The sequence below is a fragment of the Chamaea fasciata genome, unplaced genomic scaffold (genome assembly GCF_029207755.1).
Source record: "Chamaea fasciata isolate MVZ Bird 193981 ecotype frontalis unplaced genomic scaffold, bChaFas1.0.hap1 SCAF_6, whole genome shotgun sequence".
In the NCBI taxonomy this organism is placed as follows: domain Eukaryota; kingdom Metazoa; phylum Chordata; class Aves; order Passeriformes; family Sylviidae; genus Chamaea; species Chamaea fasciata.
In genome coordinates this window covers 70,712,783-70,726,250 of record NW_027094091.1, presented here as the reverse complement: position 1 = coordinate 70,726,250, position 13,468 = coordinate 70,712,783, and the positions used below count along the sequence as shown (strand labels likewise).

Sequence of the window (13,468 nt, the reverse complement as noted above, 5' to 3'; positions counted from 1 at the left end):
TCCTCGTGTTGTGCTATTTATACCTCAGAGGGGCAGGCGAGCATCCGTCTCTGCAGATCCAAGCTCAGCCCGGGGCTGTGCCGGGACCTCCGCGCTGGAAACGGGGAGGTTTCCTTGGATTTGCTCCTTCAGGCTCCCAGCCGGAGCTGGGTTCTGACACCTGAAGCGATTCCTGTGCCCAAGAAGCAGCCAGGAGGCTGCAGTCAGGATCTGTTCATTGCTGCTCACCCCGGTAATTTCACCAGGAGTCTGAGGAGACGACGCCTGGAAACAGGGATGATAAATGGGAATATTCCCAAATGAGCCAAACAAGAGCATAATTAGGGAGGCCAGAGGGAGGCTGGGAGCGGTGATAAAGCAGCCGGCGGCTCTGCAGCGAGGGCAAGGCGGGAGACCCGGAGCGGGATCGCGTCATTCCCGTGAGAGGGGTGTTGGAAGCCATTGCCTAGAACACAGGCATCTGCCCTCTCGAGGGCATTACCCCCCCAAACTGAAGTGCTTTTTCCACTTGCCAAACCCATCTGTCGTTCTCTAGGCCGCCCTGTGCCTTGGCTCGTGCTGGCAAACAGTCCTGCAGACGGAAACACATCATCCATGTCCAGATCACCCGTGTCCCAGGACAGCTGCGTTGGGAATAAAGGCCCCGGGGATGATGTCTGGTCCCAAAGAAGGGAGGAAACCGTTTTCACCCTCGGATCTCCCCCAAAACATGGACAGCTTCTTCCTTGCGTTGTAGGCAAGAGAGAGGAGTTCATTTTGAGGATCCAGGCACAGGGCTGAGCAGGAAAACTGATGCCCCACTTCTGTCCTCCTGCATGAAAAAGGAATTTATTCCCTTGGGGTTACACACTTTTAAGTGAAGGTGATGGCTTTTCCTCTCCCTTTATTCCCTCGGTTTAGCAGCAGCAGCAGCACAACACCCAATTTATTTCCAGAGAAGAAGGGTGGTGGTTTTTAAACTCAGTTTGTGGTTTTTCTTAGCCAAGATAGCCTAATTTGCTGCTTTTTGGGTGCCAAAAAAGGAAATTTGGAAAGAAAAAAAAAAAAAGGAAAAGGAATTTTACTCATCCTAAGCATCTTCAGAGCCTGTGCTGCTCCCAGCCCCTACAGTTTTCCAGGCTGGCTGAGGCTGGGAGGTGCGACAGCCATTCACAGGTTTCTTTTCTTGTTTTCTTTTCTTGTTTTCACCAAGCTTGAACTAAAAAGAGGTTGAGGAACACGCAGCAGAGTTGAAAGGACAGACCCCTGAACAGGCTGAGAGAGGCTCAGGAGGGAAAAGAAAACGCACAGTGACTGCGCTTCCTTTTGGGAAGAGGAGCTGCCCTCCTTTCTCCTGACCTTTCCAGGTGCCTGTTGTGGCGCCGGCCGCATTCCTTACACTCACTCCATGGAAATCCGGAGATGATGCATCTCTCGCAGGAAGCGATCATGGAAACGCCCCGAGCTTTGATGTTTCCAGGGATGCTCCACTGAGGAGGGAGGGTGGAGAGCTGAGCCTGTTCCCAAGCCTGCACCACCGGTGCCGGGACACCCCGTGAGTTTGCAGCGCTGTTTAGCGCCGGTTTGTTTATTAAGGTCACGCGGACTGTGAGCTTTGCTTTCCACTGCCAGGGAATTTAGCCAGAGGGAGAAGCTGCTGAGCATCCCCTTCCCAAACCAGCTCTGCCATCAGCCACCCCCAGCCTTCCCACACTGAAAGCTGGACACAGATTGGGGATTAAAAGAACACTCCGCTGTATTTTAGCAGCCAGGATTTTGGAGGAATGGAAACAAAGCTGTGGAGCGAGCAGCCACGTGTGTGAAATGGATGGTCAGTGCATCTTCCCACGGGCTCCTGGGCTGCTTTTGGGACCAAAACCCCCACAATTAAATGGGAAAAAAAAAAAAAATTAAATCAGGAACCTCTGCATGGAAACACCTGCAGGAAAAGAAAGGGAGCAGTGACTGAGGAGCCCCGTAACTCTTCATGGTTCCTGGTGAGACAAGGCAAAGGATTTCACAGCAGGGCAACACAGGGAAGTGATTTTAGGGAAAGGGACATGTGAAAGCACAGGAGACCCTGGCACACTGCTGGCTCCAGCTCAGCAGCCCCCCACTCCCCCCCCAGATCACAGAGCAGCAGCATTTCAAAGGATGCCACAGCACTGGCCAAACCTCCATCCTCTCCCTTGGCCTCCCCAGCCCTTCCCCCCTGGGGAATTTGGGTTCCCTTGTCTGCAACAAGTGGCTGACCCGCCCCAGGACCTGGTTTCCCGCTCAAAGGCCAAAATTCAGGTTTATTGTCAGCACTGCACACCCGCCCTCCAGTTCCTGTCATCCACCAGACCCGTGGCAATCCTGCCTGAGGCAGGGGCTCCGTGCCCGGCATCTCCTCGACAGCGGATGCTCTGCTGCAGAAGCGCTTATAAATTAAGGGTTTTTGGGTTTTGTTGTTTTTTTTTTCTTCATCCCTGCTAGGAATCATCATAGAGAGGGTTGTTGTAGTTGCCCCAGGAGCCGTAGTCGTGGTCGTCCAAAAGCCTTCCATAGGAGGAGTGCCTGCCAGGGGAAGCAAACCGGTTACTTGGAGGATTTATTAGTTATTTTGCCATGGGATGAAGAAATATTAATGCAAGGGCTCCCTAGGTCAAGCTTCGGCATATTTTAAGAGGAAGGGCCAGGAGAAGCGAGGAGGAGCCCAGGCTGAATTTTGCCCCCGATGAATGAGCCTGGACAGGGCAGGGAATTAAAACAAGACCTTTGCTCATCTGGGCTGTCAGCGAAGCCTCATTAGGGATGCTCAGCGCTGGGCTCTGCTGCTGTTTATTGTCCCAGTGACAGCGAGACCCACGGCAGCAGATTTCCCGAGGGATAATTACTGGTTATGACTATGCTGAGCAGCATCTCTGGCATTTGAGCAAGGCTATTGTAAAAGGAGGGATGGAAGCTCTGCTTTCCAGTAAGAAACGGAGCCCTGCTGGCACCGGAGGCTGCACATTGCCCTGCCACGCTTGGGGACAGCGTCTTCCTGGGACTTTGCATCGTCCTTGTGATGGTGAGAGGGGCCTGCAGGGAGCCTCAGGGAGGGGGCCCAGTCCCAGGAGTGAGACAAGTGCCCCAAAACCAGCCTCACCTGATCTTGAGGTACGCGGCTGCCCCGAACACCAGCACCACCACCACGATGACCGTCACGGTTATGGCCACAATGCTCCCTGTGGATGGAACATCACAAAGGGCAGGGTTCAGCCCGGCTCCATGGCTCGCATCCCACACCCCAGCTGCTCCCAGTTCACTCACACCAGCCGTGTGGGGAATATTCCCTCACTGCTTCTCAAAGAGGATGCTGGGCCCCCTCCCCTCTATTTTTGCAGTGATCCCCTTCCCATAAAGGCAGAGCAGGTATGTGTGGGATGAAACACTGCTGGGCTTTGCTTGGGCACTCTGGACTCACTCTTTAATGCTCCTCCCAGGTCTTGGCAGCATTTAGTGCTGAGCCAAGGCTAGAAAATGCCCCAGATCTCCCCTTTTCCAGCCGTATGGAGCACTTTTAAGCTACCTGTGTTTGCACAAAGGGATAGGGAGAAGCTCATGTCAGCTTCCCGAGGTCTCCAGGAGGGAAAATTAAAACCTGCATCATCCTAACTCAGGCTGCACCCACCATCCAGCCATTTATTTCCTCTCATCCTTAAGTGTTTCAAGTCAAATTTAGAACTGAGGGTTTTATTCACATCTCCAGGCAACCGAGATTTGTTATCTACCAGTCCCGGTCTCTGCCAGTGGATCAGATGACACGGGCTCCTCCAGGAATTCTGCAGAATGATGCTCTCAGGAAGCCCACCACCTCTTCCCTTCCAATCTGGGGCTCTGCCCCTCCTGTCTGAGCACGCTGAGGCTGACCCTGTTCTATCCCTGTGTGCACAGGGGAGCAGCGGTGCTCACCTGCGCTCAGGGCACGCGGGACCTCCTCCACGGTGACTCCGGTGGTTTTCTCGGAGGCTGTGGCCTCGCCTTCCGTGGGGCTCATCACAGTCACTGGGGGGGAAGTCGGCTCCATGGCCAGGCTCGATGCCATGGCCGGTGTCCCCGGGGAAGGGGCATCCTTGGGCAGCAGCGGTGGCTGGGTAGGGCCAGGGCTCGCGAGGACAGGTGTCGGGGACAAGGCCATCCCGGGAGGTGAGGAGGGGACACTGGTGGGAAGGGGAGAGGGAGGTGACGGTGCAGCTGTGTCTGTGGGGCTGGGAGCTGCCCCCAAATCCGCCGTGCTTCTCGCCAGGCTGGCAGTGTTTGCTGTCCGGAGAGCCGGGGCTGTCTCCGAGGTGGGGGGCACCGAGCTGGGGCCGGAGGCCGCGGAGGGACGCTCAGGTGTGGCCGTGGAGCTCACGGTGACAGCGACAGGAGCAGGAGACGGCGCGGCCACAGGGGCGGTGGCATTGTGGCCATCCCCCTCCGGAGGCCTGGAGGAGGTCCCGTGTCCGGCAGGTCCCGTGGACAAGGCCAGCGAGGGCTGGTCCGGGGCTGGTGTGGGGACATCTGCATCCCTGGAGTCTGGTTTCACTGGGACACCCCCCCAGAGGAGCGGGGGGCGGATGGGGATGAGGGGTGATTCTGGGGAGTCTTTGCCCAGTCCTAGGGGTGAGACAAAGGAATGTTAATGACAGGGCGATCCTTGGGGGCAAGCTGGTGTTCGGGAGAGCACTAAAGGGCTGGGGAATTAAGCTGAAGGGAAGTTTGGGGGTTTAAAACCGTGAGAGCCATCTAAAATAAAGAGAGGGGAAATAACAGCTGTGTACCCAGAGGCGAGGTTTAAACCAGACCAGTTGTCCCGGCCCCATAAATAATAATAATTAAATAAATAATCAGCCCCATTTTCCCCCCCAGTTCGGGATACCCCCATCTCCATTCACCCCCTCCATCTTCCCAGCATCTCCTCCCAGCAGCAGGGAATGAAGCTCCTCCTCACAGCAGCCACTGTGCAGCTGGGAGTGATAACACAAGACGCCTCTTTCTCCTCTCCCCCCATTTCCTTGTGCATTCATTCATTCGTCTCAATTTCTTAGCACGAAGATGAGTCACTTCTCCCTCTGTCCCCACCAGCTGACTTCTGGGGCTTTCCCCCCCCTCCCCTTTCCAGGGCTGAACTCAGCACTGGCCCCCTCAGTGTGGTTGGGATGAGGGAAGAGTGTGCCAACACTGCATGACATCAAGAGGCATTTTCATTCCATGCGTTCACTTATTTACACCCCCAGAGCATCCCAAGCCCAGCGCTGGGAAGAGCAGGAACTCACTCCAGCTGCAATGAACTAATCCTGAGTGCGGAGGGCAGAAACATTCAGTGCCTGTGTGTAGAAACAATGGGATCTGGCACTGGTGAGCAGGGACTCATTAATCCAGCCAAAATTTCCTTTTTTGGTTCTGTGGATACCCAGGTGAAGGACCCCGTTTCCCAAGCAGAAGGGTCTTGGAGGTGGGATTGAGGCCACGGCTGCTCCTCTCTCCTGAGGACATGCACTTGGAGAAGCCTCTGAGCTTTCACCCTCCCCAGGCTGAGGACGCAAACCGTAGGACAGGGAGGAGGAGAGGAGTGGCAAGCTGGAATCTGGTTGCTGAATAAACCATCTGGCCACCACAGCAGCAGGGAGGCCTGGACCAAGGGTCCTTCACACCAAGGCTGGGAATCCATCCGTGCCTCACTAACCCTTGCCCCAACACACCCGGGCCTTTCGGATTTCTCCAGCAGGTACCAGAGTGCCTCTGCAGCCCAACAAACCCATCAAGAACAGCAGGATCCTCCACAGCAGGGCTGGGAGCACCTCGGAAGTTTGTCACCTCTGTAAATGCACATGCTCCCAGTCTCTCAGGCAGCTTGCCACCTCTCTGCAAAGCCACCCTGATGTCCCAAAGTGCTTGGGGTCAGCAGAGCTCCCATGATCTGCCTGAACTTCGGAGGCAAACCAATCGGGAGCTCGGGAAGCTGGCAGTGCTGCTAGCCTGGATGAGTCAGGAACTTTCCGATAATATCTAAGGGGTATAAATCGGGAGGCTGAGCCAGAACTGGAGGCAGGACCAATCTTTGGCTGCTGGCTGAGCGCTGCCGGCCAAGGAGGTCACAGGTCACAGGGACTCTTCCCAGGAGAGCGAGCACGACCGAAGGCACTGCTCAGCTCAGCCCTGGTCTTCTCTGTCCCCCCCAAGAGCAATCCCTGCCTGTGCTGGTGCTTTTCCCTTCCTCCTCCAAGCCATCAGCTCCAGAGGTGATCCGGGACCCAGCCACTGCCCTCGGGGTCTCACCCAGAGGAGATAACCCCAGCCACCATCCCAGAGGCAATGCAGGCTGCTTCTGAATGGAGTTAGGATTAAGGGACAAAAAGGAGCGGGCTGAGGGCCCCCTTGGCTCCACGTGTCCCCATCCACATCACTGCACCCAGCCCGTGGGCAACTTGCCCCACAGATGGGAAATGTCCAGTTTGCCTGCAAGTCCTCTTACCAACGCATCCGAAGGGGAAAATCAAAAGGAAGACAAAAGCCAAGGGAGAGCTTTTCTTTGTTTCCCCAACGCCTGGTCTGCAGGAGCTGCTGCTGGAGCGGGAAGCAGAGCAAGGCCCCGGAACAAGGGACGAAATGGACAGCTACAACACTTCACTCAGGACCACATGACTTGAAAGGCTACAAACACCTCGACCACGGGCTGTCAGAGGGACTGAGGGATGTTAGCTCCCAGAGGATGCCGAGCATAGCTCAGCCCTGAGGAATTTGCTCATCCAATTCCCTTGAGGCGGTTGACCACCCTGCTGGAATCCAGCGCAGAGCGAGGCAGGGGACTGCCAGGATGAGGCAACCACCTAGGAAAGCAGCAGTGTCACACTCCAGAGCCCCACAGGAGCCTTGCAAAGTCCTTTCCCTAGATTTTTGTCGCCAGGAATACAGAAAACAGCCAAGGAAAGAAGAAGCCAAAGCCGTGTCGTTCAAATATCCCGCTCTTGGGGAATATTAACCCTAATCACACGCCAACCTGAGGAATGAGCCTGATGTACTCTCTCTGTCTCCTACTGCCATGCTGCTCTCCCGGCTCCTGCAAGCCACACAGAGGGGCAGGTCTTGCCCTACAGGAGCTGGGCAGTGCTCTTGCTCCACTTGGGGAAGAGCTGCTTGACCTGGGCTGGCAGCCTCTCCAGGATGCATTTCCCAGGCGCTCCAAAAACCATCGCGGCGAATCCTAAATTGCTCCGCCAGCATAAAAGCCACCAGAGAACATCTCCAGCCCGAGTGAATGACATCAGATGGGAGCAGGCACGCCGCAGCAAACAAACAGCCACTGATAAGGCAGAGATGGAGCTTTTAACAAGCTTCACTTCAGAGCTCATCGCCTCTGACACAGCCACAAGGAGAGCCACATGACCTCACCCACACGCCCGCTCTCAGCCCGAATTAACTAAAGCACCCAAGCCCCAGCTGCAGCCAGGGATGCTCCTCCAGCAGCCAAGGCCAAAGGGATAATGAAAGTTTCTGTAACGGGGATATTATCTGTTCTGCCTGCCAGCAGCAGACCCTGACTGTACTTACACAAGGAATCTCGCCACCTGCTCCGAACAAGAAATACAACAACAGGAGGAAAACAAGGAGAGCTGCTGGACGCAACCAGCACTCTGTGCTTCTGCAGTCAGCTTGGGTGCCACTTTCTCCGCCAGTTTAGCAGCTGGTTTTGGGGGCAAACACCCAAAACCCACAAGTAACCAAGACCACACATAAGCATCACTACTCTTCGAAGCAAAACTCCGTAGACGCCTCGGTCTTTAATCACAACAGTGAGCAAAAAAAGACCTTTTGCCTGTCCTGTGTTAAGCTGCTCCTCACCAAATGCTGGTGACAGAACAGCCCTGAGTGTGCCTTGGTTTGCAACCAGGATAAATGATGCAGAGCAATAAAATAATCTATATTTAAATGTAAGTAAGGATTTCCTGCTCGTGACCTCGTTGGCTCAGCTTTGGTTTCTGTGGCTGGGGATTCCCATAACTTGTGCTGGTTTTTGGTAGTTCCCCTCCCCCTCGTTAAAGCTCAGGTATAATTTTCATTGTATTTCTTTGCTATGAAACCAGCAGCATCTGGCTGTGGATGGCAAAAGCTCTCCTTAAAGTAGCTAGCACTAAGCCAAACTGGTTTTTTGCTTTGGGTTCGACGAGTTTTTCCAGCCGTTCAGCCCCGCACTACCTCACCTTCCCTGTCACCGCGCAGTTTGGGATTTGGGGATGGTGACTTCTCACCGGCTGGAGGCCCCATCTGCAGTGGCAGGGTTGTGACTGAGCCCTGTGCTGATATGGGGGAAGGAACACAGCGGATGTGGTGGTTGGTTTGGGCCTTTAACTTGTGTCTCCCTTTTTCTGGGGCACTGGTGTGGACTCTTGCCTCGTTATCCCTAAGAAATGTGGACGATGGGGAGGTCTGGGAGCAGTTCTGCAGGCTCTGAGCTGTGCCTCGCACTCACCAAGCTCTTCATGCCAGCACAGAGGGAACAGCCAGCTGGATTAGTGATGGGAAATGGTGACTCCTGAGGGTATCTCCAGCTCGGGGTGTGCGGCAAAGCTCCAGAGCTGCATGTGAATGCTGGTGACCCCCCATTCTAGCAGCAGCACCCCTGGCTGATGTGCTGCTCCACTCTTTCCTGCTCTATCCCCTCTATTTCAGTGCCAGGGTCGGCTGGCGATGACATGAAACCGGCTCTGAGAGATGGATGAAACCAAAGGAGGAAACCAGAGGCCAGAAACACCAACAGGTAAAACGCAAAGCTATTCCCTGCCCGTGCAAAGGAGCCAAGGCCATCAGATCCAATAAATCTGCAGTCGCTCTGATTTACTGGCAAGCCGAGCTGGCTTCCTGCATGATTCGTTTTATTCTGCTGCAGGGTCGTTAAGTGGTTTGGGTCTAATTGCTCTGAAGCTTTTCTGCAGCTCAGAGAAGCAGCTGCACAACAGAAATCCGTGTGCTGTGCCCGTGTGTCCCTCGCCACCCCGAGCCTCTGTCCCAACCCTGCAGCTGGCCAGGACAGTCCCAGGGGTGTCCCTCCCTGAGGATGGGGCTGCTGCTGAGCCAGCCCATGGGTATCCACCTCCCTGGATGTACCAGCTCCTCTCAGAGCTGCACAGCCTGCCCCTCGCAAAAGGGAAGAGCAAAATCCATGTGGAGAAATAAAAAGGGGGGTGGGGTGGGGGGGGGGAAGCTTTGGGAATCTGGCAAAGAGAGGTTGGAAGCGGGGTCCTCCCTGGCTGGGGAGCAGCAGCTGCTCTTCTCCAGGCTGCTTCGTGGGAGGAAGGAGCCAGCTTGGAGGCCTGGCTCACTCTTGCCCTCTCTCCAGACCCTGAGGAATGCCTTTGGAGGCAGGCTCCCCTTGAGGAAGCAGGAGGAAAGCTCCACCACACTGCAGTCCCCGCTCTTCCCAGCTGAAAATAGCTTTTAAAATTCACATGGTTGCCTGCGTGCTGCATGGTCCTTCCTTCCTGGCCTGGGGTGGGTGTCCGAGTTCTTCCTGGGCACCACCTGCCCCGTGACCCAAACCCAGAGGCGGGGACTTCTTGTGGCACAACAAACCCACGCTCCACTCAAAGAAAAGGTGGTGTTTCCCACCCAGAGCTAAATGTTGCTCAATTATTCAGCTCATGAAGCCCTTGATCCTGATGCTGCAATGAAATTACAGCAGAAGAGAAGGAGAAGAGGAATTTTTAGGTGGTTTTTTTTTTTCCTCCTGAGAGTGACAAAACACCCTCTGGCTAGTGATCAGCCTGTACACCCAGAGGTATCTGATGAGGATCTGGGGTGCAAAGCAGTAGCTGACAGCACCAGCTCTTTCTAAAATGATGTTTTGCCTGTTTAAATTTTAAAACATGAATTATTTCAAGTCATATTCTTGAAACACGCAAACAGGTGTTCTGCTGTGCTTGTTTCCCTGGGGAAGGGGAATATAGGGTCCTGTGAAAGGGGGATGCTCTTTGTTGTCTCCTTGGGCTGGGAGCTGGCAGATGGACCTGCCCGCTTGGGACACGTCACAAGCCTTTTTCCCAGGCACATATCTTGGACATGGCTCTGGAGCCAGCCAGGAGTTTTGCAAGAAGCAGCTCTGCCCAGGTAACAACTCGCCAGTTCTGTAATTTCCCTGGCTGGCTGCTAATTAGTGCTTCTAGGTGCAGCTTCCAACAGGCACCAGCCCCATTCCAGCCCCTCCCAGGGGGAGAAGCAGCTGGGTTCGGCAGAGGAATTTCAGAGCATCCTCTGGTATTAGAGGCAGATCGCTCCTTTGGGCTGGGAGAGGGGATAATTACCCAACTCCCCTGTCCTTCAGCTCGCGGGGGAGCAGAGCGCCTAAAGATTTGCCTCCTCAATGGCAGCTTAAAACAGCCCATGAGGCCCTGAGAGCCCAAAAAGCAGCTCTTCCACCCCAGAGTCTCCAGGAAGAAGCACTCGAAACCTTAAAAGCCAAGAGCTGCTTCTAAAAGGTGCTTAAAAACGTCTCAGCTGGGCCACAGGGGGAATTGCTGAAGGGGAGAGCGGGCTCGGGGCTGGGCACCACGTCAGGAGAGCAAAGCAGGTTTCAATTTACATCCAGAGTAAGGAGTAATAACAGGATAAAAACTTCCTTGTGCGAGACGCTGTTGTTTCATCACATGGCCAGGCAAAGCCCAGACTTATTTTACTCCTGGCCAGTGACGTCCTCGCTGTCATTTAGTCCAGAAGAATGAGCTTGAAGCATATTTAAATTGTGCTTTGTGTTTTCTCCCAAGTGATCTATATGTATACACACACACACTTTTTTTTTTTCCCCTTTTCTTTTTTTTTTTTTTTTTTTTTCAAGAATTATTTCAATGGGGACAAAAATGTTGTAGAAAGCATCTGAAAGATGCTCTAGGGCTGTTCGGGAGCAGCCTGAGAGCCATGGGACCACAGTCCAGGGAAATCTTTTCTGTTTCCTCTGCCAAGCCTGGCTGGCGTTGGTGCTTTAGAGAGGGATGGTCGTGGGAACAGCTTCGGGTTTGGCCCGGGCGCTGGGAAAAACCCGCCCCCCAACCCCAAAGGTTGACTCCCAGCAGAGACTGGCTGCTTTGGGGGCAAATTTGGGCCAGGCAGGAGCCCGTGAAGGAAAGAGCATCCCCAGCATCCCCGTGGAGCAAAATGCTCATCCCCATCCCTCCCAAAAACGCATTTGCTCGGGAAGCACAGACCGGGAGCTCGCTGCCAAATTCCCCCTTTACAGGGAGAATTATCCACCCAGCTCTCCCTCCCCGGGCACCACCGGGGTCACTTCTCCAGGGAAGATCTCCCGCACGCTGACGTGGCCCAGGGGGGCGGCTGGGGGTCCCGCAGGCACGACCTGCCCCGCCGCTGCTCCGGGGACTGTGACAGCGAGCTCAGCCCCGGCCCGGCCTCGTCCCCTGGCGCTGCTCTGCCGGCAGCAATGTGACAATGACGGCTCAGCCGATGGATTTCTCCCCGCGCGCGTCCCCGGTTATGCAAGTGTGTTTTCCATGTTTCTGAGCGGGCAGCTCCTCGTGTTTATTAAAAGCCCAGCCCGGGCGGGTGCAGGGGTGACCTGCGCTCGCTGTCGCATCAGCCGCGGACAGAAGCGTGTCCCCTGACTGTCTCCGTGCGGGAAGATGACGGCACATCGGGTGTTTCTGTGGGATGGGGAGGCTGGTGCCGCCGGGGGGAGATCCCTGGAGCTTGGCGGGGGAAAGCTCCAGGGGCTGGGGGCGTGGGAGCTCAAGGCCAGGGAGAGCCAGAAAAGCTCCTTCGAAGGGGTGACAGCGGAGGGAAGGGGGATGCGGGGCTGGGGGTGGCCGTGAGGAGACCCTGGCGGTCCCATCGAGTTGTCCTCCTTCAAGGCAGCCGGGGACTCTGCTGGGGACGCCTCTGAGGGGCAAGGGGTGAGGAAAAGAAGGGCGAAACACCTCTTGCCCGACCCCACCGGTGTCATTGGCCGTGACCCCCTCGCGGGGGGTGTGAGTGGCACCCGCGGTGGCGGCTTGCTCTGCCGAGCCCTTCTCCGGGAGGGAGCCGGGCTGTCCCCGGCGAACGCGGGGCTGCCTCCCTCCCCGCGGCCACCGCGTCGCTCCCAGCCCGACACCGCGGGGTCCCCGGCGTGTCCCCCCTGCCCATCCCGCTGCGGCGGCGGGCGCTTACCTGCCGGGAGGAGGAGGAGGGCGAGGAAGAGGAGGCGGCAGCAGCAGCCCATGGTGCCGGCGGCGCTGGCAGCCGCGGCGGGAGGGACGGACAGCCCGGCCCCGACACCGCCCGGCCCGGCCCGGCCCGGCCCCCGCCACCGCCCCCCGCCCGCGCCCGGCCCACAGCGGCACCTGCCGGCCCCGGCACCGCCGGGAATGCGGGACCGGCACCGCCGGGGATGCGGGCAGGGGCGGGGGATGCGGGGCACGGGCACTGGGTGCCAGGGACTGCCCGTAGGGCACCGGGTAAACCGAGCTCCGTGCGGGCACTGGGACGGGATGGTGGGACCAGTCCGCCTGCCCTGGGATGAGGCGCTGGGACTGGATGGTGAGCGCCACACGCTGCCGGTGGGCATCGCACGCTGAGGACCAGGCATGGGGGGGCTCTTGTACCAGCCGGTGACACCCTCTTGGGGTGTTCTGTCACTGCCACTCGCCCCTCTTCATCCTCAGGGCCATGCCAGCTCCTGCCTGAATATAATGATGATGTCCTGGCACAGGCTGCCCAGAGAAGCTGCACCTGCCCCATCGCCAGAAGTGTTCAAGGACAGGTTGGACAAGGCTTGGAGCAACCCGGGATATTGGAGGTGTCCCTGCAAATGGCAGCAGAGTTGGAGCAAGAAGAGCTTTCGGAAGGGCCCCTCCAATAAAAGCTGTTCTGTGATTCCATGATTCTGGACCTCCCTGGGGATCCCCCTGGTGCCTGCTGTGGGGGACAACCCAGGTACGTGAATCAAGGGCAGTCAGGGCCCTGCCTTTCCACGACACAAACAGCTCCCAAAATGCAGCTCCCAGTGCCCAAAGGACCCAGCCAGGAGACACCTGTGGCACAGCAGGAGGCACAAGGACCATTTTTTAACCTCTTTCCTTCTGGAAGGAGCTGTGCCATGGGTGAAATATTTTCAGGCTGAACTCATCCCCTCCAGGCTTTTGCACGCTCACTATGGAAAAGGATCTACGGAGCCCAGGCTGTGGCTGAGCTATCTTTAACTGGGGTTACTCAGCCCTCTATTCTGTTGTATTGTGTGGCGTTTTTCTCAGGATGGATCCTGGCTCTGGGCCTAAAACAGCAGGACACAGAATCCAAGTCAGCTGGCATTCCCGAGGCAGACGGGTGTCGGGCGATATCAGCACCTCAGCTCTCCCTGAAACCTTTCCTCTGCCTGGGAGGAGGGAAAATATTGCTGTTGTTGCTGCAGGAGTTTGGTGCCGTGGGAATGGCGCGATAATCTCCCTCCCTCCTTGTTGTTGTTGATGGTGCTGCGTGCTTCCGCGGGCAGGAGTTT

General features: G+C 56.4%; 1 protein-coding gene across 1 annotated transcript; it reads right to left on the bottom strand.

Moving 5' to 3' along the window:
- Positions 1 to 2,256: 2,256 nt before the first annotated feature.
- PARM1 (prostate androgen-regulated mucin-like protein 1) lies at positions 2,257 to 12,244 on the bottom strand. The gene is made up of 4 exons (XM_066184795.1): positions 12,142 to 12,244; positions 3,919 to 4,605; positions 3,113 to 3,191; positions 2,257 to 2,538 (listed from the first exon to the last, which is right to left on the bottom strand). The coding sequence occupies exons 1-4, from the start codon at positions 12,191 to 12,193 to the stop codon at positions 2,454 to 2,456; spliced, it is 903 nt and encodes a 300-aa protein (XP_066040892.1). The 5' UTR covers positions 12,194 to 12,244; the 3' UTR covers positions 2,257 to 2,453.
- Positions 12,245 to 13,468: the final 1,224 nt, after the last annotated feature.

Bases quoted from the DNA above. Each gene is read 5' to 3' on its own strand.
- PARM1 (XM_066184795.1), bottom strand. From the start codon at position 12,193: ATGGGCTGCTGCTGCCGCCTCCTCTTCCTCGCCCTCCTCCTCCTCCCG. The intron at 4,606-12,141 runs GTAAGCGCCCGC...TCTCACCCCTAG, and splicing joins CCTCCTCCTCCTCCCGGCAG to GACTGGGCAAAGACTCCCCA. The intron at 2,539-3,112 runs GTGAGGCTGGTT...TTCCCCTGGCAG, and splicing joins GCCGCGTACCTCAAGATCAG to GCACTCCTCCTATGGAAGGC.